The sequence below is a fragment of the Gadus macrocephalus genome, chromosome 4 (assembly GCF_031168955.1).
Source record: "Gadus macrocephalus chromosome 4, ASM3116895v1".
Taxonomy (NCBI): domain Eukaryota; kingdom Metazoa; phylum Chordata; class Actinopteri; order Gadiformes; family Gadidae; genus Gadus; species Gadus macrocephalus.
The window spans coordinates 918,473-942,208 of record NC_082385.1 but is presented as its reverse complement, the minus strand read 5'-3'; the positions used below and the strand labels follow the sequence as shown (position 1 = coordinate 942,208).

The window sequence follows — 23,736 nt, the reverse complement described above, 5'->3', positions numbered from 1 at the left end:
TCATCTTCATACCGTGAATAAATAATGAATAGTGATCCTGTAATCTGATTGGATGTTCTCGTTCTCGTTTCTCGTTCTCTCTCTCTCCCCCTCTCTCCCTCTCTCCCTCCCTCCCTCCTTCCATCCCTCCCCCCTCCAGGATGATTCTGAAGAGTGACGGGGCTGATTCCGCCGCCCCCGGCGTGCGCCCGCCCCCGCCCCTCCTGACTCTGTCAATCAAATGGACGTGAAGAGCAGAGTGGCTGCCTGGTCGGCCTGGACCAATGAGCAGCAAGAGAGTGAGTGACTCCATCAGGCCCCTCCCCCTTTTATTAACATGGGAAGATTCAATGCATTTTCAGTAGTGGAGTCCAAGTGGGATGGTGAAGGGAACAGTCACATGAGTCAGGACTCATCCTGCGTCTCCTCGGCTATCTCCAGCTCTGAAACCCATTTCAGACTCTCCCCCTCAAGTTTTATCTTCCGAGTCGTTGGCAGCCGTCACCGGTCACAAGCAACGGCTCCAGAGCCCATCAAGCTTCTGTGATAATCTAATCTGTTCCCTCCTGTTTACGGACAGGGAACATGAATCTAACTTATAAAGGCTATTTAAATGGGTCAATCCAGCTCAAAACAATATCATCTACTAATCTGACCAGCAGTGGTTGAATTTGTGTTTTCTTTTGTCTATTTAAAAAATTATTTACCACACAAAAGTTGAACACAAGTAGAGAGAGATAAACATTGAAGGAGTCAAACGGGGACCTTAAATATCACAGCTTACTACGTAAACTACAAAACAGGGCTGTTGTGTAACATGTTGTGTAACTCGTTTGTGCGTTCAGTGCTGACGGACGACCAGGTGAGGCGCTACTCTGGCGAGGACGACCTTCCCGTCGGATGACGGTGTTCCACGTGGACCGGGACGTGGTGAGTGCCCCGCGGTCTGCACCGGCCTGCACCCCAGGCCTCTCACTCCTCCTGAACCCCAACCCTAACCTCTCACTCCTCCTGAACCCCAACCCTAACCTCTCACTCCTCCTGAACCCCAACCCTAACTCTCACTCCTCCTGAACCCCAACCCTAACCTCTCACTCCTCCTGAACCCCAACCCTAACCTCTCACTCCTCCTGAACCCCAACCCTAACCTCTCACTCCTCCTCAACCCCAACCCTAACCTCTCACTCTCCTGAACCCCAACCCTAACCTCTCACTCCTCCTCAAACCTAACCCTAACCTCTCACTCCTCCTGAACCCCAACCCTAACCCTAACCTCTCACTCCTCCTGAACCCCAACCCTAACCTCTCACTCCTCCTGAACCCCAACCCTAACCTCTCACTCCTCCTCAAACCTAACCCTAACCCTCCCTCAACCCCAACCCTAACCCTAACCTCTCACTCCTCCTCAAACCTAACCCTAACCCTCCCTCAACCCCAACCCTAACCCTAACCTCTCACTCCTCCTCAAACCTAACCCTAACCCTCCCTCAACCTAACCCTCGCCCTCACCTTAGGGAACGGCCATCTTGTCTTCCCGATGATGTGGCGGGAAAATATCTCTATATTTTTTTTAATCGTTAAAAATTAAAAACTATTTATTTACATTTATTTTCTTTACATAAAATCTGAAACCTGAAACATTTTGTAAATTCCACATAATGGTTTAGTTATTCAGGTTTGTTGTCTGTTCTACGCCAACTCCATTTATGTATGTTTGCTTTCAGAAGCATCAGTTATTGTTGTTACGGCTGCTAATGTATTGCTGCCTGGGTAGACTTTGATATTCCGAGGTTAATCATTCTATAAAGTCACCTTGTCAGTCACGTTGCCTTGAGTCAATCATCTCTCCAAGTCAAACAGTGGATTAGCGGCCTGATAGGAAATGCTAATGATTGCTACATTTACAGTTGGCGCTTACTTCACATTAAACCACATCCAAAAAAATCCAAATTTTATTTTAATTTTTGCTATTGGTATTGTTAGTAAAAAATAAATAAAATTGAAACATTGCATCTGCTGGTCTGAAACCAACCAAACATATTTACTGGATTTTGTTGTAATTTATCTTTTTGTTTGACAGAAAATCCTGAACCACATCCTGGATGACATTGAGTACTTCGTCACCAAACTGCAGAAAGCCGCCGAGGCGTTTAACGAGCTCTCCAAGAGGAAGAAGAACAAGAAGGGCAAAAAGAAAAGTCCAGGAGGTCAGTTTCTGCTCCACATCTTCACCGTCCTCTTCCTCAGCAGTTGTGACAGTTCTGTGACTTATCCCTTATTCTGAATTATTTTATCATTTAAAATGATATGTCATATGATTTCGATTTTAATCAACAATAACCTTAATCCTAACTCTAATCTCGTGTTCATATTAAACCCTGTGATCCAATAAATTGTAGAGGCCTGCCCATAGAGTGTAAAAAAAAAAAAGTTCTGAGACGATCATGTAGTTTGTCTTTCTAATGTGATGTTCTGAATGTGTCCACCAGAGGGCGTCCTCACTCTACGCTCACGGCCCCCGACCGAGGAGGAGTTCGTTGACTGTTTCCAGAAGTTCAAACACGCGTTCAATCTGCTGGTAAGGGGGTCCGTGGGAAAAATGCCATGTATTTAGCGTACTAACCTAGCGGTTTACAATTTTCAGCACATTTTAACATTTTCTCCCGGTCTACTTCCAATCCACAGGCAAAGTTGAGAGCCCACATCCAGAACCCCAGCTCCGCGGATCTGGTGCACTTCCTGTTCACGCCACTGAGGATGGTACGTCATCACGTTCTTATCGGCAGAACTATTGATTTTGTATTGATAAGGTAACATTTTTTGTTCTTTATCGTGCCCTGGGGAATTCTTACTGTGCAAATGTTTTAGTTTCCTTGTAAAAATGTTTTAGTTTCTATTATTCTTTGTAAAAATCCCAGAAGATATTCAGCCCTCATGGGATGATATTATGGATATTGTGGAGGCGTAGCGGCCAGCTCTGTATCTTGAACCCAACAGGGCTCTTCAATTCATCTTCCTCCTCCTCCTCGTCCTCCTCATCGTCCTCCTCCCCATACCCACAATCCTCCTCGTTCCCCTCTTCGTCTTACTCCTCCTCCTCCTCCACTCCTCCTCCCTTTTTGTCCTCCTCCTCCTCTTCCTCCCTCATCCTCCTCCTCCCCCTCCTCCTCCTCCTCCTTCCCCTCTTCGTCTTAATCCTCCTCCTGCTCCTCCTCCTCCTCCTCCTTCTCCTTCTCCTCCTCCTCCCTCTCCTCCCTTTTCGTCCTCCTCCTCCTCTTCCTCCTCCTCCTCTTCCTCCCTCCTCCTCCTCCTTCCCCTCTTCATATTCTTCCTCCTCCTCCTCCCGCCCCCCCCTCCCCCCCCCCCTCCAGGTGGTGCAGTCCTCGGGGGGCGATCTGGCCCGCAGCGTGGTGGTGCCCCTCCACACCAGAGAGGCCATCGACTTCCTCCACGCCAACGGCACCGTGGACGAGAGGCACCTGTGGGTGACGCTGGGCGACGGCTGGACCAAGTGCAGGTGGGGCCCCCACCAGCACCCTCACGATAAATCGTTATAAAATCATGGTCTCGGTTCAGAACTCTGTGGATTTAATCTATAAATTAATTAGATATATTTTTTATTTTATTTTTTATTAGTTTACAGGTGTGTAGAGTTGGTTCAGTAGTTATAAAAGGGCAGCAATTAAAGACAATCTGCTGCTATATGTACAAAATAAATCATTCAGTTCTTGATACTGCACTTTAATCAGTTATAAAGGGCCATATGAAGCCCAACGTGCTAGAGGTGCCAAAGAACTATTTTCGGTGCTGCCATTTCTTTTTGGGGTTATGGTTCACGTGTTCAATAAAAATGATATTTCGTGAGAATAAGAGCGTGGCTGAGAATCGTGAGATCAATTCTAAGCTAAAGAATCGTGATTCATATTTTCCCTGAATCGTGCCGGCCGACATCACATCATCTCCTTCCCTTCTCTCCTCTGCCTACGGGTCTTTGAGGATTTAGAAAAGCGCTATATAAGACTAGTGTATTATTGTTATATTAGTGATAATAATGGATATAAAAAAAGGCTTTGCTTTGAGAAACAGGAACAGGGTGTGTGAATAATCAGAGAGGTTGTGTGTTGGATCCCTTCATGACGTCTGACACTGTGTGTGTGTGTGTGTGTGTGTGTGTGTGTGTGTGTGTGTGTGTGTGTGTGTCTGACACTGTGTGTGTGTGTGTGTGTGTGTGTGTGTCTGACACTGTGTGTGTGTGTGTGTGTGTGTGTGTGTGTGTGTGTGTGTCTGACACTGTGTGTGTGTGTGTGTGTGTGTGTGTGTCTCACACTGTGTGTGTGTGTGTGTGTGTCTGACACTGTGTGTGTGTGTGTGTGTGTCTCACACTGTGTGTGTGTGTGTCTGTGTGTCTGACACTGTGTGTGTGTGTGTGTGTGTGTGTGTGTGTGTGTGTCTGACACTGTGTGTGTGTGTGTGTGTGTCTGACACTGTGTGTGTGTGTGTGTGTGTGTGTCTCACACTGTGTGTGTGTGTGTGTGTGTGTGTGTCTCACACTGTGTGCGCGTGTGTGTGTGCGTTTGTGTGTGTGTGTGTGTGTGTCTCACACTGTGTGTGTGCGTGTGCGTGTGTGTTCCTACCCCCAGGTTGGAGTGGCCCAAGGAGCAGTACTTCCCCCCCTGCCCCCTGCGGTTCCGCGACGGCTGGGAGCCCCCCGCGCTGCCCCCCCCCACCCCGGGGCCCCTGAGGCACGAGCATCAGGCCTCCGGGGGCCCGCTGGGCGACGCCCTGGGCCACGCCGAGGGCCACAGACACGAGGAGGGGGGCCTTCGCCACGCCCAGGAGGTGAGTGTGTGTTTGGACATCGGTCGCCGTGGAATACGGGTGCTGATGCTGCCGTCGTCGGTACCGTTATTCCCATCGGTCGCCGTGGGATACGGGTGCTGATGCTGCCGTCGTTCGTACCGTTATTCCCATCGGTCGCCGTGGGATACGGGTGTTGATGCTGCCCGTCGTCTGTACCGTTATTCCCATCGGTCGCCGTGGGATACGGGTGCTGATGCTGCCCGTCGTCTGTACCGTTATTCCCATCGGTCGCCGTGGGATACGGGTGCTGATGCTGCCGTCGTCGGTACCGTTATTCCCATCGGTCGCCGTGGGATACGGGTGTTGATGCTGCCGTCGTCGACACCGTTATTCCCATCGGTCGCCGTGGGATACGGGTGCTGATGATGCCATCGTCCGTACTCCCATCGGTTGTTATCAGTCGACCCTGCGGCGGAACGGTAGTTTAGAGTGCTGCCGATTTGAGTATGATTACAGAGTGCAGCAGATTAGATTTAGTCCTTCTACAAGGAATAATAATAGCTATCTCAAAACCATGAAATTACATTTGAAGGCTTTGTTGTTCTCTTGTCTGTTTAGATGAAAATAACATATTTCTTATATGATGGCAGATGGGATTAAACATTAATGCATGGTTGGGGTTAGCAGAGTGTCACATGCCCTTTAGTGTTGAGGACAGCATGAGACTCAACATATGCAAACAACAAATATATATATTCCCCTTCAGCTAGAAGTGAACAATAAACCAAACAAACGTGTACAAAGAAGAAACCCATTCAGTTGAAATTTCTTCAACGCCGCATCCGCACTCTCATCGTGCTGTACAACCACCAGCATTTTAAAAGTCTTATTCCAGTTTGTTTCTGTTTTTCCCGGTTGGCTGTAATCAAACCCACGCGTGCCTTTCTGTTCTCCCCCCAGCCGTCGATGATGCCGGCCGTCCCGTCGGGCGACAGGTACAGTCTGGCCAGCGCCTCGTGCGACCGTTCTCAGCCGCTGGACCAGGACATGGCCCTGGCCGCCTTCCAGCAGGCCGTCAGCCGTCACGTCGATCGGTAACCCCTGACCTCTGCCCCCACCGCCACCACCACCTCTGGGGGCAGAGGGGACACCGAGCCCTGGAGAACTGTCCCTGGTCGCTTGTGTTCTAACCCTCGCCGATCGTTCTCTTCCACGCCTCCTTTCAGAGCGCGACGGATTCGAGGCAAACTCATTTACATTTCAGGGATTTTGCATGACATGAACCTGTTTGTAATTATGCTCGCATCCACACACCGACGGCGGCGTCAGCCACGCAGGGCGACAGCCGGCTCGTCAGGAGCAGTCAGGGTGAGGCGCCTCGCTCAGGGACACCTAGACGCTCAGCTAGGAGGAGCCGGGGATTGAACTAGCAACCTTCAGCTACTAGTCAACCGGCTCTACATCCGGAGCTACTGCCGCCCTCGTCTCGTGTTTCTGACTATTACTACTCTCTTGGGTGGGGGTTTGTCTCTTGTGCATTTCCCTTCATTGATGTCGGGCTCTTCTGTTAGACTGCTGATGTCTTGGTGTGTTTTTCTATTCTGTGGCACGTTTTTTATTAATTTTTGCGCTGCGCACTAATCGCTTCGTTCTGCTTGCGCTGTCGCTTCCGCGGATAATTCCTCCGTCTGTGTTCGCCGACTTCTTCCTTCCCTTTCTGTCACACGAATTCCAGCAGGAAAAAAACACAGACTTTGCTCCACTTTCATTCACTCTGAACTAAAGCAGGGACATTTCTCCACGGTGTCCATGATTGGCAAATTCCCTTTTTATTTAGTACTAGTTCATTCCTGTATAACATCACCGTCCAAACCCCATGTACCTATTCAAGTCCATGCTTCAGAGCCATTGTAGTATTATTAGAAGAATATGTTGTTGTATCTGTTTATAATAATATGTTTTGCATTATAAATTAATGACTTGTACGTGTTACCAGTAGTCTGATAAAGCTCAGAGTTGGCTTGTGATCTCGGAAATGTTTTTCCTCACCTCCTCCAGCATCGGCCAGCCAAAAATCTTTGCCAAATCTAAATATGACTTTGTGGCAAGAAACAACACGGAGCTGTCTGTGCTGAAGGACGAGGTTGTGGAGGTATGATGGTTTATTTTTATTACTTTCTCTTTCGCTAAGCAGCCTTTTATGGTCCGTTAATTAAAATGATCTCTCCTACCGATAGCTGCTAGCTTTGTAGCGAGTGGCGACTTTGGTATTCTACGTATAACGCAACATTGCTATTTTGTTTTGCTTTACTACGCAGTTGTCGCTTGCCTTGTCCGAAGAATTTCACCGCCTAGTATGACCCTGTGCTGCACTGTACATTTGACAAATAAAACACGGTGACGTTTAAAGTGAACCCTAGGAGCTGTGACTGAGAAGTAGCCCTACTGGAGGCTGTCGGTGAACGCCTCACCCTCTTAACCGAAAACGACACATTAAGAATCCCCAAATGTGTGTTCCTGAGGTTCTGGACGACAAGAAGCAGTGGTGGAAGGTACGCAACGGCTGTGGGGCCGCCGGCTACGTGCCAAACAACATCCTGGAGACCACCAGGGCGGTGGACATCAACGGCAGAGGAGAGCCCATCTACAGCCACACTATACAGGTAGAGTGAAGCCCCGCCCCCACACTATACAGGTAGAGTGAAGCCCCGCCCCCACACTATACAGGTAGAGTGAAGCCCCGCCCCCATCTACAGCCACACTATACAGGTAGAGTGAAGCCCCGCCCCCACACTATACAGGTAGAGTGAGGCCCCACCCCCATCTACAGCCACACTATACAGGTAGAGTGAAGCCCCGCCCCCACACTATACAGGTAGAGTGAAGCCCCGCCCCCATCTACAGCCACACTATACAGGTAGAGTGAAGCCCCGCCCCCACACTATACAGGTAGAGTGAAGCTCCGCCCCATCTACAGCCACACTATACAGGTAGAGTGAAGCCCCGCCCCCATCTACAGCCACACTATACAGGTAGAGTGAAGCCCCGCCCCCATCTACAGCCATACTTTACAGGTAGAGTGAAGCCCCGCCCCCATCTACAGCCACACTATACAGGTAGAGTGAAGCCCCGCCCCCATCTACAGCCACACTATGCAGGTAGAGTGAAGCCCCGCCCCCACACTATACAGGTAGAGTGAAGCCCCGCCCCCATCTACAGCCACACTATACAGGTAGAGTGAAGCCCCGCCCCCATACTATACAGGTAGAGTGAAGCCCCGCCCCATCTACAGCCACACTATACAGGTAGAGTGAAGCCCCGCCCCCATCTACAGCCACACTATACAGGTAGAGTGAAGCCCCGCCCCCATACTATACAGGTAGAGTGAAGCCCCGCCCCCACACTATACAGGTAGAGTGAAGTTACCCAGCCAGCCCTACATGACTCATCATTCCAACATTCATTGTGTTCCGACGTTTCATGATTCCTGTGCCCTGTGTTCATCTTCCTCTGCGTGACATTGAAGCTTATGATGCCAAAGAAGGAGTTTGAGTTGTTTAAGGTAGGGCGAGTGGCTCCGTGTGAACCGCTCCTCTCTCTAGTGTGGCTTCTCCTCTCCAGGTGACTCCCCACGCTGAGCCTCCTCTTCTGTGTGGTTTGCTGTGCTGCTCCTCCACCTAGTCTTCGTAGGATTAAACCCTTTTAGGCTCAGTTTGGTGTTAGCATCCCCTTGTTAAAGGTCCCATATTATGCCACCAGGTGTGAGTGGGATTAGCCCTTCCAAGCCATTTGGAAATATTGCCTCTTCTGACTTCGCAAGTGGGCGGGACGGACAGATGAGCAACGTTTGCTACAGTCCACTGGGTAGGCTGGTAGACTGATCTATCCAGCGCACATCTAGGTGGACACGCCCACTTGTGATGTCAGAAGAGGCAGATTTTCAAAATGTCTTGTAGCGGCTAATCCCACTCACACCCGGGGGGATAATATGGGGGCTTTAAGACCCATTACCAATAACAGCGTTTGATGGATGATAGACGGTGGTGTTAGGCTGGACGGTGTGTAGACACACCAACACTGTTTAGTTTCCTTCATAGTCCGCCGAGCCTCGTGACCAAAGTAAACTGAACCCAACCCTCGATTGTTGCCATGTTTGTAATCTTCTCCCCTCTCGCCCCCAACCCCCCCCCCCCCCCCCCCCCCCCCCCGGACGCCAGCAATTACTGGGCGAGCTGAACGAGGTAAACAAGCCACGCCTCCTCTTCCCAACGCCGCTCAGATCTCAGGAGGGGGGGGGGGGGGGGGATGAGAAACAAACCGTGGAATGGGATAAGTGGGTAGCGAGCGCACCGGGTGTGGGATGACGGCCCAGGGATGGTCTGCGGATCGACAGTCACGTTGTTTTGGCCCTTCAGAAAGCAGCTGCAGTAGCACGCCTTTCACCAGAGGAGGCGCTGTGACTGAGGGTTAATCTGGGTTGTCCTCTAAAGGCGAGGTCGTTCCGAAGGGGAACTTGCGTACTATTCACTCGACTGCCGGGCCTTTAGCGGCCTTTACACCAGGGGCCTGACTGTGGCATCAGGGCTCGAATCCTGGAGCTTAGAGGCAGCTGGGGCGGAGTTGAACTGGGAACAAATCCCAGGAGTACCTTTTGATTCGAACCCCCCCCTAACCACTGCACCCCTCATGTGAACCATGTGACCCCCCCCCCCCCCCCCCCCGTGCCTCCGCAGAAGCAGACCACCAAGGCGGACCTCGGCCCGGCCAAACCCGGCGGGGCGATGCCCATGCCGCCGGCCCCTGCGCCCCCTCCCCCGGCACCGGCCCCGGCCCCCTACCGGCTGCCCACGCCCCCCCTGCCCCCGCCGACCGAGCCCCCCAGGCCGGAGACCTCCGCCTCGACCACCAACGGCGGCGGCGGCGGCGTGCGTGAGGTGGGCCAGCAGGACAGCGACACCGGGAGCGTCGCCATGAGGGAACGCCAGCGCCACCCGCCGGCCAGCCGTGAGTCCCCCCCCCCCCGCTGGGTCGCCAGAGCGGTGTTAGTTCACCGCCGCACCCTAACCTAGCCCACCATTGTCCTACCGTGTCCTTCTGGGGGTCCCTGGGAGAATGATTGTAGCAGTGGAGTTCTGCATCGCTTGATGTGTTTCAGAAATTGATTTATTTATAGAGTTTATCGAGATTTATTGGATGTCAGCCTCACATTTGGTGGCTGCCTGTGGTTGGTTGTTGTGAATGTGTTGAATGTAAGAATGACAAGATGCTCCTATTGGTTAGAACCAATCAGACACTGAACCAATCAGACACTGAACCAACAAGAACCAATCAGACACTGAACCAACAAGAACCAATCAGACACTGAACCAATCAGACACTGAACCAACAAGAACCAATCAGACACTGAACCAATCAGACACTGAACCAACAAGAACCAATCAGACACTGAACCAATCAGAACCAATCAGACACTGAACCAATCAGACACTGAACCAATCAGAACCAATCAGACACTGAACCAACAAGAACCAATCAGACACTGAACCAATCAGACACTGAACCAACAAGAACCAATCAGACACTGAACCAATCAGACACTGAACCAATCAGACACTGAACCAACAAGAACCAATCAGACACTGAACCAATCAGAACCAATCAGACACTGAACCAATCAGACACTGAACCAATCAGAACCAATCAGACACTGAACCAACAAGAACCAATCAGACACTGAACCAATCAGACACTGAACCAACAAGAACCAATCAGACACTGAACCAATCAGAACCAATCAGACACTGAACCAATCAGACACTGAACCAATCAGAACCAATCAGACACTGAACCAACAAGAACCAATCAGACACTGAACCAATCAGAACCAATCAGACACTGAACCAATCAGACACTGAACCAACAAGAACCAATCAGACACTGAACCAATCAGACACTGAACTAACAAGAACCAATCAGACACTGAACCAATCAGACACTGAACCAATCAGACACTGAACCAACAAGAACCAATCAGACACTGAACCAATCAGAACCAATCAGACACTGAACCAATCAGACACTTCCACCGTCTACCCAACGGGAGCATCTTTACCATCCGACTAAACGAATGAAAACCTCAAACACAACGATTCCTCTGCGTTGATCCTAACAAACGGCCAATCACGCGCCCTGACCCCTAACAAACGGCCAATCACGCGCCCTGACCCCTAACAAACGGCCAATCACGCGCCTCGACCCCGCAGGAAGGAAATCCAACATGGAGGAGGTGCAGGACGAGCTGATGCACCGGCTAACGCTCGGCCGCAGCACCCAGAAGAAGTTCCCGCCACCGGCCCGCGGCGCCACCGGGAACGCCGTTAACATCACGTACGACTCTGCGCCCGACGAGGTCCGCGCCTGGCTGGAGCTCAAGGGGTTCAGCACTGTGTAAGTTCAGCTGCTAGGAGAGAGGAGGCTAGGAGAGGAGGAGGCTAGGGAGCTAGAGAGGAGGCTAGGGAGGAAGAGAGGAGGCTAGGGAGGAGGCTAGGAGGGAGTAGAGGGGAGGCTAGGGAGGAGGCTAGGAGAGGAGGCTAGGGAGCTAGGGAGGAGGCTAGGAGAGGAGGCTAGGGAGCTAGTGAGGAGGCTAGGGAGGGAGTAGAGGGGAGGCTAGGGAGGACGTTTCCATCACCAATCCTTGATTCTTCTTCTCTTGCTAAAACGCTGCTTATTTTATTCATTTTATTTTAATTCGTTTTTCTAGTGCAACATGGTATTAAATCCCCATCGTTTTTTATATTTATCTTTTTTCTATTTAATTAAAATTTTATTTTATACATATAAGACTAATGACCTTTTTGCTAGTAGCGCCCTTACTGCCGAGCTGACCTGGGCTTCTCATTGTGACCCTCCACCCTGTTGTTTAGCTCCACACGACAATAACAAAAGTGAAAGTGAAAGTGATCTCTGGCTCCTCCCCCTTTCAGGACCATCAACAGCCTGGGCGTGCTGACCGGGGCGCAGCTCTTCTCCCTGAACAAGGAGGAGCTGAAGACGGTGTGTCCGGACGACGGGGGCCGCGTCTTCAGCCAGGTGACGGTGCAGAAGGCCGCCCTCGAGGTGGGTCCCTGAACGTCACCGGGGGGGGGGGGGGGCGGGGGTCCGGGTCCCTGAACGGCACCGGGGAGGGGGGGGGGGGGGGGTCCGGGTCCCTGAACGGCACCCGGGGAGGGGGGGGGGGGGGGGTCCGGGTCCCTGAACGGCACCCGGGGGGGGGGGGTCCGGGTCCCTGAACGGCACCCGGGGAGGGGGGGGGGGGGGGTCCGGGTCCCTGAACGGCACCCAGGGAGGGGGGGGGGGGGGGTCCGGGTCCCTGAACGGCACCCGGGGGGGGGGGTCCGGGTCCCTGAACGGCACCGGGGGGGGGGGGGTCCGGGTCCCTGAACGGCACCGGGGGGGGGGGGGTCCGGGTTCCGGGTCCCGGGTCCCTGAACGGCACCAGGGGGGGGGGGGGGGTCCGGGTCCCTGAACGGCACCGGGGGGGGGGGGGGGTCCGGGTCCCTGAACGGCACCGGGGGGGGGGTCCCTGAACGGCCCCGATGAGATGACCAACGGGGTCATCGTAGACGTACTGTGATTGTTGTCGTTGATTCGTTGTTGTGTTGTGCTGTAATTGTCGGACCATGGATTGTGATATATGTTCACTTTTAACTTGTTCGTTTTGTTTTACGACAGATTTTTTTCTTCAGACAGATTACTTTCATTTCTAAATCTTTTAATTTCATCTGCTATTTCCCCGACTGATATTTTCTCCCCGGGTACTTCAGTGTAAAGCTGTGGCATGCTCTTTACGAACGCTGCAAACGGCGGTAGTTGTTGATTGGCGTAACGGCCGGTGGGGCGACTGCGGTGTTGTGTTGCCGTGCCAACCCCCAACTCTGGCAAGGTCTGGTGTGTGGTGTCTATCTCCCACTGCAGGTTTTCTTCTGACCCTTCCTCGATCTTCCGAATCTCTAACCACAAATTCATTAAAGGTATTGAAAGAAGCGTGTATGAAAGATTGGATGAGCTACGGGCTAGCAAACCAGTTAGCCAGTTAGCCGGAGAACTTTTTGAAGAGTTACTTTTTTTTTCTTCGCTAACGTGGCCCGAATCTAGTCTACAATAATAGACTGCCACGCTCACTGCAAAGTATCTTTCAAAATGGTTTCCTAGTCTGGCTAACTGGTTGACAGCCCCGAAACCCCATCTTAAGTATATCAGCAGTACATTAGCATTAGCATGTACGTTAGCCCCTGTACACAGCCCCGCCCCCCCCCCCCCCCGTCCTCAGAACACCTGTTCCCAGAATGCAACAGTTCGCCTCATCCTTAATGCTCCCTACCTTCACCTCCCAGTCCCCACCCCAGTACAGAACCCCACCCTGTAGACGTAGAACATACTAGATGCTCTGCCTGGCTGAGCTGAGCTGAGCTTGGAGACGGAGGGAAAAGCAACTCCACCTCGTCCGTCTGTCTGTCTGAGCTACGTTGTACCTGTCTCTCATTTACCAAACCGCTGTCACCGTAGAAACATCCATTCAAACAGGCATGGCGGGATTGTCCCATCAGGAAAAAAAAGCAGGGACGAATGTGTGTTTTTTTCCATATGAGATGTGCACACGACACATCTCATATGGACTACTGATTTAAATTGTAGTTCAAATATGGGCAACAAAACTACAACAACAAGTCAAGCTACATTCACTGAGCAGACTTACCACACTTACCTGCTACACCCGACCCATATGGTGCGGATGGCTAGGAGGGCAAAGGCGCTTCGCTACGTGGCTTGACCCTGCGTCAGCAGTCCTGAAAGACCAGAGGATTATCTCATGTGGAGGCTGCTGGAGGCCTGTTCAGCCTCTGTGAGCTGGCTCAGCCTCTGAGGCCTGTTCAGCCTCTGTGAGCTGGCTCAGCCTCTGTGAGACTGTTCAGCCTCTGTGAGCTGGCTCAGCCTCTGAGGCCTGTTCAGCCTCTGTGAGCTGGCTCAGCCTCTGTGAGACTGTTCAGCCTCTGTGAGCTGGCTCAGCCTCTGTGAGCTGGCTCAGCCTCTGAGGCCTGTTCAGCCTCTGTGAGCTGGCTCAGCCTCTGTGAGACTGTTCAGTCCCCGAGACGCTCCTCTGAGATTTCCCCAGCTTTACACACACCTGCTCTCCCTCTGATCTGAGTCCTCTCCCTCTCTCGGTCTCATGCTCTGTCCTCCATCTCTGCCCTCTCTTTATTTTTTGATTGAATTCTCGTTTGACTAACTTTCTGTTATTGTTCCCTCCCCCCGACTGTCTCTGTCTCTCTGTCTCTCTGTCTCTGTCTCTGTCTCTGTCTCTGTCTCTGTCTCTCTCTCTCTCTCTCTCTCTCTGTCTCTCTCTCTCTGTCTCTGTCTCTGTCTCTCTCTCCCTGTCTCTCTGTCTCTGTCTCTGTCTCTGTCTCTCTCTCCCTGTCTCTCTCTCCCTGTCTCTCTGTCTCTCTCTCCAGAGGAGCTCAGGCTCTGAGCTTCAGGAGATCATGAGGAGGAGGCAGGAGAAGCTGGCGGCCAACACCAGTGACTCGGGGGTGGAGTCATTTGACGAGGGCACCGCCCACTGAGAGCCCACCTGGGGGGGGGGGGGGGGTCGTCCACCATGACGACAGAGAATATTTATTTTAAAAAAGAAACGACTAATCATCCTGAAACAGAACGGACGCGCGGGGTGGGGGGGGGGGGTTAGTGGGAGAAAGTGATCGCCATGCCAACCGTCCGCTCACCGTCTTGTCGTTCCCAGGCCGCCGCCGACCGCGAGGAGTTTGTGGCGATAATTCGTCGCCGGCACGAACTTCTGGGCTCTCCGCCGTGAGGCCGAACCCGTCGCCCAACGGCCGACGTTTCGGAACTCTGAATACGAACTGCGTCCCTCGTGGACAGTGAGCACACACACACACACACAAACACACACACCGAACACACACACACACACACACACACACTGAACACACACACACACAGCAGGAGGGAGGGTTCGGAGGCGCCTGAACGTGGCGTAAGGAAACCTTTGGAGTCTGGCGGTGCTTCGGGTTCCTCTGAGGTTCTCTCGTTATCGAAGGGGTTCCGGAACAACGTTCGTGTTCTGCGGAGGCTGCAACGAGGCCATGGGACAAAAGTGGTCTGTTGAACTCTAGTTAAACCCTCCTCAGTGTTGAGTCCGTTGTGTTGAATGAAGCGTTGTCATCAAACCCAGGGGGCGGCGCCTTACACAGGTTTTGCAATTCATGTTTCGGATTGGCTCACAGTGCTGTCAGGTGATGACATTTGCCGAGTGACAGTTTCACCTGATGGCGATTCCTCTGTTTAGTTCCACAGTTTATATATATATATATACATATAAAACAATTGTAAGAATGAAAAAGTAGACACTGATGGTTGATTGGTAAATTTATTTGTATATATTTTCATATTTGATAATTTATATAATTCTTCCATAATTTATGTCGATAAGAATAAGTGAATCTAAATAAAAGTGATACAAATGCTAAATAGTTAGTTATGATTATAACTTTCCATGAATGTAGTAACAATAAGTATCGTTTAGATTATTTTTCTTAACTCAATATTGACTAGTAAAAAAGTGTCAGTTTGGAATGTAATGGATGGTCTCATACAACACAAGGTTGAACTGATTAGATTGCCATGATGTATGTACTTCTGAACTGTATCTAAACAAATTATCTGTATGTATTATATATGCTGCTGCATTTAGGGAAGATGCTTTTAGCGTAAACTCTATTCCAAGCCTTCTGTTCAAGCACATACACACAAATATACACAGACACACTCACAGGGCTTACGTTTTCTTATTTTTATCTTCCCACGGATGTTTTGCTAAAATCAGCAGTTTGCAGCAAACTGCACATTGTTCATTTTACATTCATTTAACAGCGAAAGTATCCAAGTAACATGGGACTATCGCGAATATCAGGTACATTCTCGGCATCAAAACAAATGCGCTGACTCAACACGATTTGTAGGGGATTACACACAGTGGAGATTGTGTTCGACTTTCTACACTTTCTTTTTTTATTTCAAAACGTCATTGTCCCACAGCTGTTATCGCATCTCTTTGCGACTGTAGTCCTTGTGACTGTACACGTTTCACGGGTTGTTTCGTTCCAAACATACACGGAATACAGCAACGTAAAACCCTGATTGTCTTTGTACATTCACAGCTTTTTTTACACGAGCAAAGACTGCCCAGCCGACAGAAAGGATGTCGCTATTCCACTTTTAACACTTGCATGAAAGGGCCTAGTGTGGAAAGTGGATGCTTAAACAAAGAGACTGACCAACAAATGTAATTTGAAATGCTGAATGTTGCCCACTCGCTTGTAGGCTCTCTTACAGCGGTTCTGTCCTGGTCAGGTCTGAGTGTTAAGGGAAACCGGTAGCCTGGCTGTAGTAAGACGATGGGAGGATGAATTAGTAGAAAGTCTACACTCCCATGACGGACTGTTGTATGAAGCTTATGAATAGTGGTCTCCCGAATGTATGGCCAATCGCTATAGCTGCTATGAAGGTGTAACGTTTTGTAGGAGTTACTTTATAGATCATTGTCCTTTGATACTCAAATGGTATCTTCTCGGTGTCAATCAAAGAAATTATTTATTGAAATGAATAAATAAGGTAGTGCACTGTAAAATCGCAATTGTATGTGTATAGTTTTCATGGTGCCTTTTTTCATAAAAATCTGCAATTTCTGCAATAAATGCAACAGAAACAACCTGGATCCAGTTCACGTTCCTTGACCCTACAAGCAGTGGCGGTTCTACGTCCAGTTACGCCCCGGGCAAGACTATCTTCAGGGGGGGGGGGGGGGGGGGGTTGTATCGTGAACCTACGAGAAGGGTCCAGCTGCAGGCTTGGGCGTTTCTGTCATGACACAAGAACGCCCTTTAGGCGTTCCTGGTAGCGTTTCATCGACCAATCACGAGGTGTTTCGAAAGGCATACTGGGTTTCGCAAGGCAAACTGCGAAGCACAGTCGCAAGGCATACTATGCTTTCCTTCCTTAATGGCAATTTTACCTCTCATTAGATTTAGCAATCATGGAGCCCCCACTTGGCTAACGTTAGTTCTATGCTACCCGTACTTGAAACTGCTGTTTGAGAAAATCTAACTAGCGTATGTTTCGGATGTTGACAGCCGTGCGAAGAATAAGGGGTTCGGTGTTGACAGTGAAAGTTAGGCCGGTTTATAGCAGACTTTCCGTTTTCGGTTATTACCGGTCAATGACCGGAAAAAAATGAGGAGGACCGACAATTCTAAATGTCCCAGGTCAGAAAGACCAGTGGCGACTAGTGGTCATTAGGGGCAAGTCGCTACTCTCACAAGAAAAAAAGAAAAGAAAATGAAAAAGAAAAAAAAGGAAATATATAAAAAATAGAACATATATATTTTTTTATATATATATTAAAAAAAAAAAATCTACCCAGAAAGTACTATAAGTAATAAGTTTGGCGCTTTTATTAAATTTTAAGTCGACCCTGGCTTGCATCTTCCGGCTGAGTTCGTCTGGAGGGGCGAGAGGGGCTCTACCCCCACCAGCCCAATGCAAGAGGGGCTCTAGTCCCACCAGCCCAATGCAAGAGGGGCTCCGGCCCCACCAGCCCAATGCAAGAGGGGCTCCGGCCCCACCAGCCCAATGCAAGAGGGGCTCCGGCCCCACCAGCCCAATGCAAGAGGGGCTCCGGCCCCACCAGCCCAATGCAAGAGGGGCTCCGGCCCCACCAGCCCAATGCAAGAGGGGCTCTGGCCCCACCAGCCCAATGCAAGAGGGGCTCTAGCCCCACCAGCCCAATGCAAGAGGGGCTCTAGCCCCACCAGCCCAATGCAAGAGGGGCTCCGGCCCCACCAGCCCAATGCAAGAGGGGCTCCGGCCCCACCAGCCCAATGCAAGAGGGGCTCTGGCCCCACCAGCCCAATGCAAGAGGGGCTCCGGCCCCACCAGCCCAATGCAAGAGGGGCTCTGGCCCCACCAGCCCAATGCAAGAGGGGCTCTGGCCCCACCAGCCCAATGCAAGAGGGGCTCTAGCCCCACCAGCCCAATGCAAGAGGGGCTCCGGCCCCACCAGCCCAATGCAAGAGGGGCTCTAGCCCCACCAGCCCAATGCAAGAGGGGCTCTAGCCCCACCAGCCCAATGCAAGAGGGGCTCTGGCCCCACCAGCCCAATGCAAGAGGGGCTCTAGCCCCACCAGCCCAATGCAATGTGTACTGGACTGGAAACATCGAAATGCGCATGCTCAGAGTGTTTCTCTGTTGAATATCAGTGTGTAAGCTATAAAATAGGCTATATAGGAACATTTTAAAAGTATAACAAAGATGGAGGCCTATTCAACATATTTGCATACTATTATTTTAAAATGAAAGAGGGGTTTTGTTTTATATAATTTGTTTATTGTATAAGTCGCTGATGGAGGAAACCCATCGCAACGGAAATCCCGATCGGATCCATGTGTGTGTGTGTGTGTGTGTGTTTCTATTCTATACAGTGTTACCCTTTAGGTTTCATTTGATAAAAACAACAGTGTTACCCCTTATATTTTATTTGACAAGGACACTTTTTTTTTTTTCAAATATGTTTTTTTTCATGATGAACAATAAAATACAACAGTGTTACCCCTTATATTTTATTTGACAAAGACAACAGTGTTACCCCTTATGTTTTTTTTCATGACTACCAATAAAAAACAACAGTGTTACCCCTTGTGTTTTCTTTCATGACGACCAATAAAAAACGACACTGTTACCCCTTATGTTTTTTTTCATTTAGACCAATAAAAAACAACAGTGTCACCCCTCATGTTTCATTTGATAAAAACGACAGTGTTACCCCCTATGTTTTATTCGATACATTTCGACAGTGTTACCCTTTACGTATCTTTTGATAAAAACGACAGTGTTACCCCTTATGTTTTATTTGACAAGGATACATTATTTTTTTTTTCAAATATTTTTTTTTTCATGACGACCAATAAAATACGACATTGTTACCCCTTAATTTCTATTTGACAAAGACAACAATGTTACCCATTATGTTTTTTTTCATGACGACCAATAAAAAACAACAGTGTTACCCCTTATGTTATTTTTCATGACGACCAATAAAAAACAACAGTGCTCCCCCTTATGCTTTTTTTCATGACGACCAATAAAAAACGACAGTGTTACCCCTTATGTTTTTTTTCATGACGACCAATGTCGTCACCCCTCATGTTTCATTTGGTAAAAACGAAAGTGTTACCCCATGTTATTTTCCCATGATGACTGATGAAAAACAACGGTGTTACCCCTTATATTTTTTTCATGACGACCAATAAAAAAACAACAGTGTTACCCCTTATGTTTTATTTGACGAAGACAATAGTGTTACCCCTTATGTTTTTTTTCATGACTACCAATAAAAAACAACAGTGTTACCCCTTGTGTTTTCTTTCATGACGACCAATAAAAAACAAGTGTTATCCCTTATGTTTTTTTTTCATGACGACCAATAATATACAACAGTGTTACCCCGTATGTTTTTTTTCATGACGACCAATAAAAAACGACACTGTTACCCCTTATGTTTTTTTTCATTTAGACCAATAAAAAACAACAGTGTCACCCCTCATGTTTCATTTGATAAAAACGACAGTGTTACCCCCTATGTTTTATTCGATACATTTCGACAGTGTTACCCTTTACGTATCTTTTGATAAAAACGACAGTGTTACCCCTTATGTTTTATTTGACAAGGATACATTATTTATTTTTTCAAATGTTTTTTTTCATGACGACCAATAAAATACGACATTGTTACCCCTTAATTTCTATTTGACAAAGACAACAATGTTACCCATTATGTTTTTTTTCATGACGACCAATAAAAAACAACAGTGTTACCCCTTATGTTATTTTTCATGACGACCAATAAAAAACAACAGTGCTCCCCCTTATGCTTTTTTTCATGACGACCAATAAAAAACGACAGTGTTACCCCTTATGTTTTTTTTCATGACGACCAATGTCGTCACCCCTCATGTTTCATTTGGTAAAAACGAAAGTGTTACCCCATGTTATTTTCCCATGATGACTGATGAAAAACAACGGTGTTACCCCTTATATTTTTTTCATGACGACCAATAAAAAAACAACAGTGTTACCCCTTATGTTTTATTTGACGAAGACAATAGTGTTACCCCTTATGTTTTTTTTCATGACTACCAATAAAAAACAACAGTGTTACCCCTTGTGTTTTCTTTCATGACGACCAATAAAAAACAAGTGTTATCCCTTATGTTTTTTTTTCATGACGACCAATAATATACAACAGTGTTACCCCTTATGTTTTTTTTCATGACGACCAATAAAAAACGACACTGTTACCCCTTATGTTTTTTTTCATTTAGACCAATAAAAAACAACAGTGTCACCCCTCATGTTTCATTTGATAAAAACGACAGTGTTACCCCCTATGTTTTATTCGATACATTTCGACAGTGTTACCCTTTACGTATCTTTTGATAAAAACGACAGTGTTACCCCTTATGTTTTATTTGACAAGGATACATTATTTATTTTTTCAAATATGTTTTTTTTCATGACGACCAATAAAATACGACATTGTTACCCCTTAAATTCTATTTGACAAAGACAACAATGTTACCCATTATGTTTTTTTTCATGACGACCAATAAAAAACAACAGTGTTACCCCTTATGTTATTTTTCATGACGACCAATAAAAAACAACAGTGCTCCCCCTTATGCTTTTTTTCATGACGACCAATAAAAAACAACAGTGTTACCCCTTATGTTTTTTTTCATGACGACCAATGTCGTCACCCCTCATGTTTCATTTGGTAAAAACGAAAGTGTTACCCCATGTTATTTTCCCATGATGACTGATGAAAAACAACGGTGTTACCCCTTATATTTTTTTCATGACGACCAATAAAAAAACAACAGTGTTACCCCTTATGTTTTATTTGACGAAGACAATAGTGTTAGCCCTTATGTTATTTTTCATGACGACCAATAAAAAACAACAGTGCTCCCCCTTATGCTTTTTTTCATGACGACCAATAAAAAACGACAGTGTTACCCCTTATGTTTTTTTTCATGACGACCAATGTCGTCACCCCTCATGTTTCATTTGGTAAAAACGAAAGTGTTACCCCATATGTTATTTTCCCATGATGACTGATGAAAAACAACAGTGTTACCCCTTATATTTTTTTTCATGACGACAAATAAAAAAACAACAGTGTTACCCCTTATGTTTTATTTGACAAAGACAACAGTGTTACCCCTTATGTTTTTTTCATGACGACCAATAAAAAACAACAGTGTTACCCCTTGTGTTTTTTTTCATGACGACCAATAAAAAACAACAGTGTTACCCCTTATGCTTTTTTTCATGACGACCAATAAAAAACGACAGTGTTACCCCTTATGTTTTTTTTCATGACGACCAATGTCGTCACCCCTCATGTTTCATTTGGTAAAAACGAAAGTGTTACCCCATGTTATTTTCCCATGATGACTGATGAAAAACAACGGTGTTACCCCTTATATTTTTTTCATGACGACCAATAAAAAAACAACAGTGTTACCCCTTATGTTTTATTTGACGAAGACAATAGTGTTAGCCCTTATGTTATTTTTCATGACGACCAATAAAAAACAACAGTGCTCCCCCTTATGCTTTTTTTCATGACGACCAATAAAAAACGACAGTGTTACCCCTTATGTTTTTTTTCATGACGACCAATGTCGTCACCCCTCATGTTTCATTTGGTAAAAACGAAAGTGTTACCCCATATGTTATTTTCCCATGATGACTGATGAAAAACAACAGTGTTACCCCTTATATTTTTTTTCATGACGACAAATAAAAAAACAACAGTGTTACCCCTTATGTTTTATTTGACAAAGACAACAGTGTTACCCCTTATATTTTTTTTCATGACGACAAATAAAAAAACAACAGCGTTACCCCTTATGTTTTATTTGACAAAGACAACAGTGTTACCCCTTGTGTTTTTTTTCATGACGACCAATAAAAAACAACAGTGTTACCCCTTATGTTTTTTTTCATGACGACCAATAAAAAACTACAGTGTTACCCCTTATGTTTTTTTCATGACCACCAATAAAAAACAGCAGTGTTACCCCTTATGTTTTTTTCATGACGACCAATAAAAAACGACAGTGTTACCTTATGTTTTTTTCATGACGACCAATAAAAAACAACAGTGTTACCCCTTGTGTTTTTTTTCATTGGTCGACAGTGATACCCCTTATGTTATTTTCCCATGGCGACTGATGAAAAACAACAGTGTTACACCTTATATTTTATTTGACAAGGACAATTTTTTTTTCATGACGACCAATAAAAAACTACATTGTTACCCCTTATTTATTTTTTCATGACGACCAATAAAAAACGACAGTGTTACCCCTTATGTTTTTTTTCATGACGACCAATAAAAAACAACAGTGTTGCCCCTTATGTTTTTTTCATGACGACCAATAAAAAACAACAGTGTTACCCCTTATGTATTTTTCATGACCACCAATAAAAACAGCAGTGTTACCCCTTATGTTTTTTTCATGACGACCAAAGAAAAACACCAGTGTTACCCCCTATGTTTTATTTGATAAATATCAACAGTGTTACCCCTTTTGTTTTTTTCATGACGACCAATAAAAAACAAGTGTTACCCCTTATGTTTTTTTTCATGACGACCAATAAAAAACAACAGTGTCATAGATCGCTAACTAGCAGAGAGTTGCAAGCACTTTTCACCCTTTTCAGTGGAGGAATTGGACTCCCCAAGCAATGTTATACTTAAAAGGAGCAAGTAGGTTGCATATTAATTTAGCCTTTCGGCCTGTAGCATATAAACAAAATGAAGCAACTGTCCCATATTTCTAACTGCATTGGAAGGAGACATTGAGACTCACAAAAAATGGACGCTATAGGACAGTGATCATGATTTGTCTCAATATCAGATTAACAACAATGGGTCAAATAGCAATGGCTGGTGGAATGGCCATGAAGTAGGTCTGTATATGCAGTGTAAGCTTGTCCAGGCCCTGCAAGTCAGGATAGGCTATGAATCTGAATGAAAAGCAGGTTAATAGGTAGTGGCCATCCCCAAAATGTACCAGAATACAGGAAATCAAATCTATAAAATTCCAAAAAAATGATGGGGGGGGGGGGGGGGAGAACCTCAGACCCCCTGTCTATTACTGTGCCCCACCAACATGTTTGATCGCCAGCCGCCACTGACAATGACCAATGGAAATAATTCTCTGCACAATTTGAATTGTGTTTAAATATGCTACATTGGTCATTTGTTTAGCCAATTCATGTTGAACAATGAGGGTTTTTTTTTGTTTTTTTTGTTATCATTGCTTTATTGGCCTAATTTGAGGAGAAATCTATGCCATAAACAGACATTTTATAGGCCTTTATTACACGGGTCTTCTCAATGCCGTGGAACGCTCAGTTCACTTGCATGGGTAGTAGTCCGGTAACTTGTCAACCCCAGCGTCTTCGGTTGCTAAGCGACGTCAACGTCTTATAGCAGACTATTTCACTGCCGATCAACGCTACGAATGCTGGTAATAAATTGTAAAAAGACACACCATGTGAAGTCATTCGCCAAATAAGTTTTGAAAAGCTTTGGAAGTTTATTTACAACACTATTTCCATGGTTTCGGAGTAGTACACTTTGACATTTTAATACAGTTCAGCGAGAAAGGCGACGAAGAATAAGAAGGGGGCGTTCCAGTCTGCGTAAACGGGAACCCCCACCACACGAGAACGCCCATTTGCGTCTGCAGTGGGATGACCCTACGGGCTTCAGCGGGGGTTTCATTCCGTCTGCGCACGGCACCTTCTCAA

At 47.3% G+C, this 23,736-nt stretch overlaps 1 protein-coding gene across 5 annotated transcripts; it reads left to right on the top strand.

Annotated features, from left to right (window-relative positions):
• The first annotated feature begins 139 nt into the window (after positions 1 to 139).
• On the top strand, positions 140 to 16,570 carry LOC132454900 (epidermal growth factor receptor kinase substrate 8-like). Of its 5 annotated transcripts, XM_060048504.1 has the most exons (17): positions 140 to 278; positions 825 to 909; positions 2,060 to 2,186; positions 2,469 to 2,557; positions 2,665 to 2,739; positions 3,351 to 3,496; positions 4,620 to 4,818; positions 5,740 to 5,873; positions 6,838 to 6,931; positions 7,302 to 7,442; positions 8,306 to 8,341; positions 8,997 to 9,020; positions 9,513 to 9,783; positions 11,043 to 11,226; positions 11,763 to 11,895; positions 12,754 to 12,809; positions 14,289 to 14,418. In XM_060048504.1, the coding sequence occupies exons 2-16, from the start codon at positions 880 to 882 to the stop codon at positions 12,763 to 12,765; spliced, it is 1,695 nt and encodes a 564-aa protein (XP_059904487.1). In that variant the 5' UTR covers positions 140 to 278; positions 825 to 879; the 3' UTR covers positions 12,766 to 12,809; positions 14,289 to 14,418. The 5 variants fall into 5 exon arrangements, with proteins under 5 accessions (XP_059904487.1, XP_059904486.1, XP_059904483.1 ...); XM_060048503.1 differs by lacking the exon at positions 12,754 to 12,809 and having other exon boundaries at positions 5,740 to 5,774; positions 14,289 to 16,570; XM_060048500.1 differs by lacking the exon at positions 12,754 to 12,809 and having other exon boundaries at positions 14,289 to 16,570.
• Positions 16,571 to 23,736: the final 7,166 nt, after the last annotated feature.

Coding starts and splice junctions, on each gene's coding strand:
- LOC132454900 (XM_060048500.1), top strand. CDS start 880: ATGACGGTGTTCCACGTGGACCGGGACGTG. Junction 910..2,059: donor TCCACGTGGACCGGGACGTG/GTGAGTGCCCCG, acceptor TTTGTTTGACAG/AAAATCCTGAACCACATCCT. Junction 11,896..14,288: donor TGCAGAAGGCCGCCCTCGAG/GTGGGTCCCTGA, acceptor CTCTCTCTCCAG/AGGAGCTCAGGCTCTGAGCT.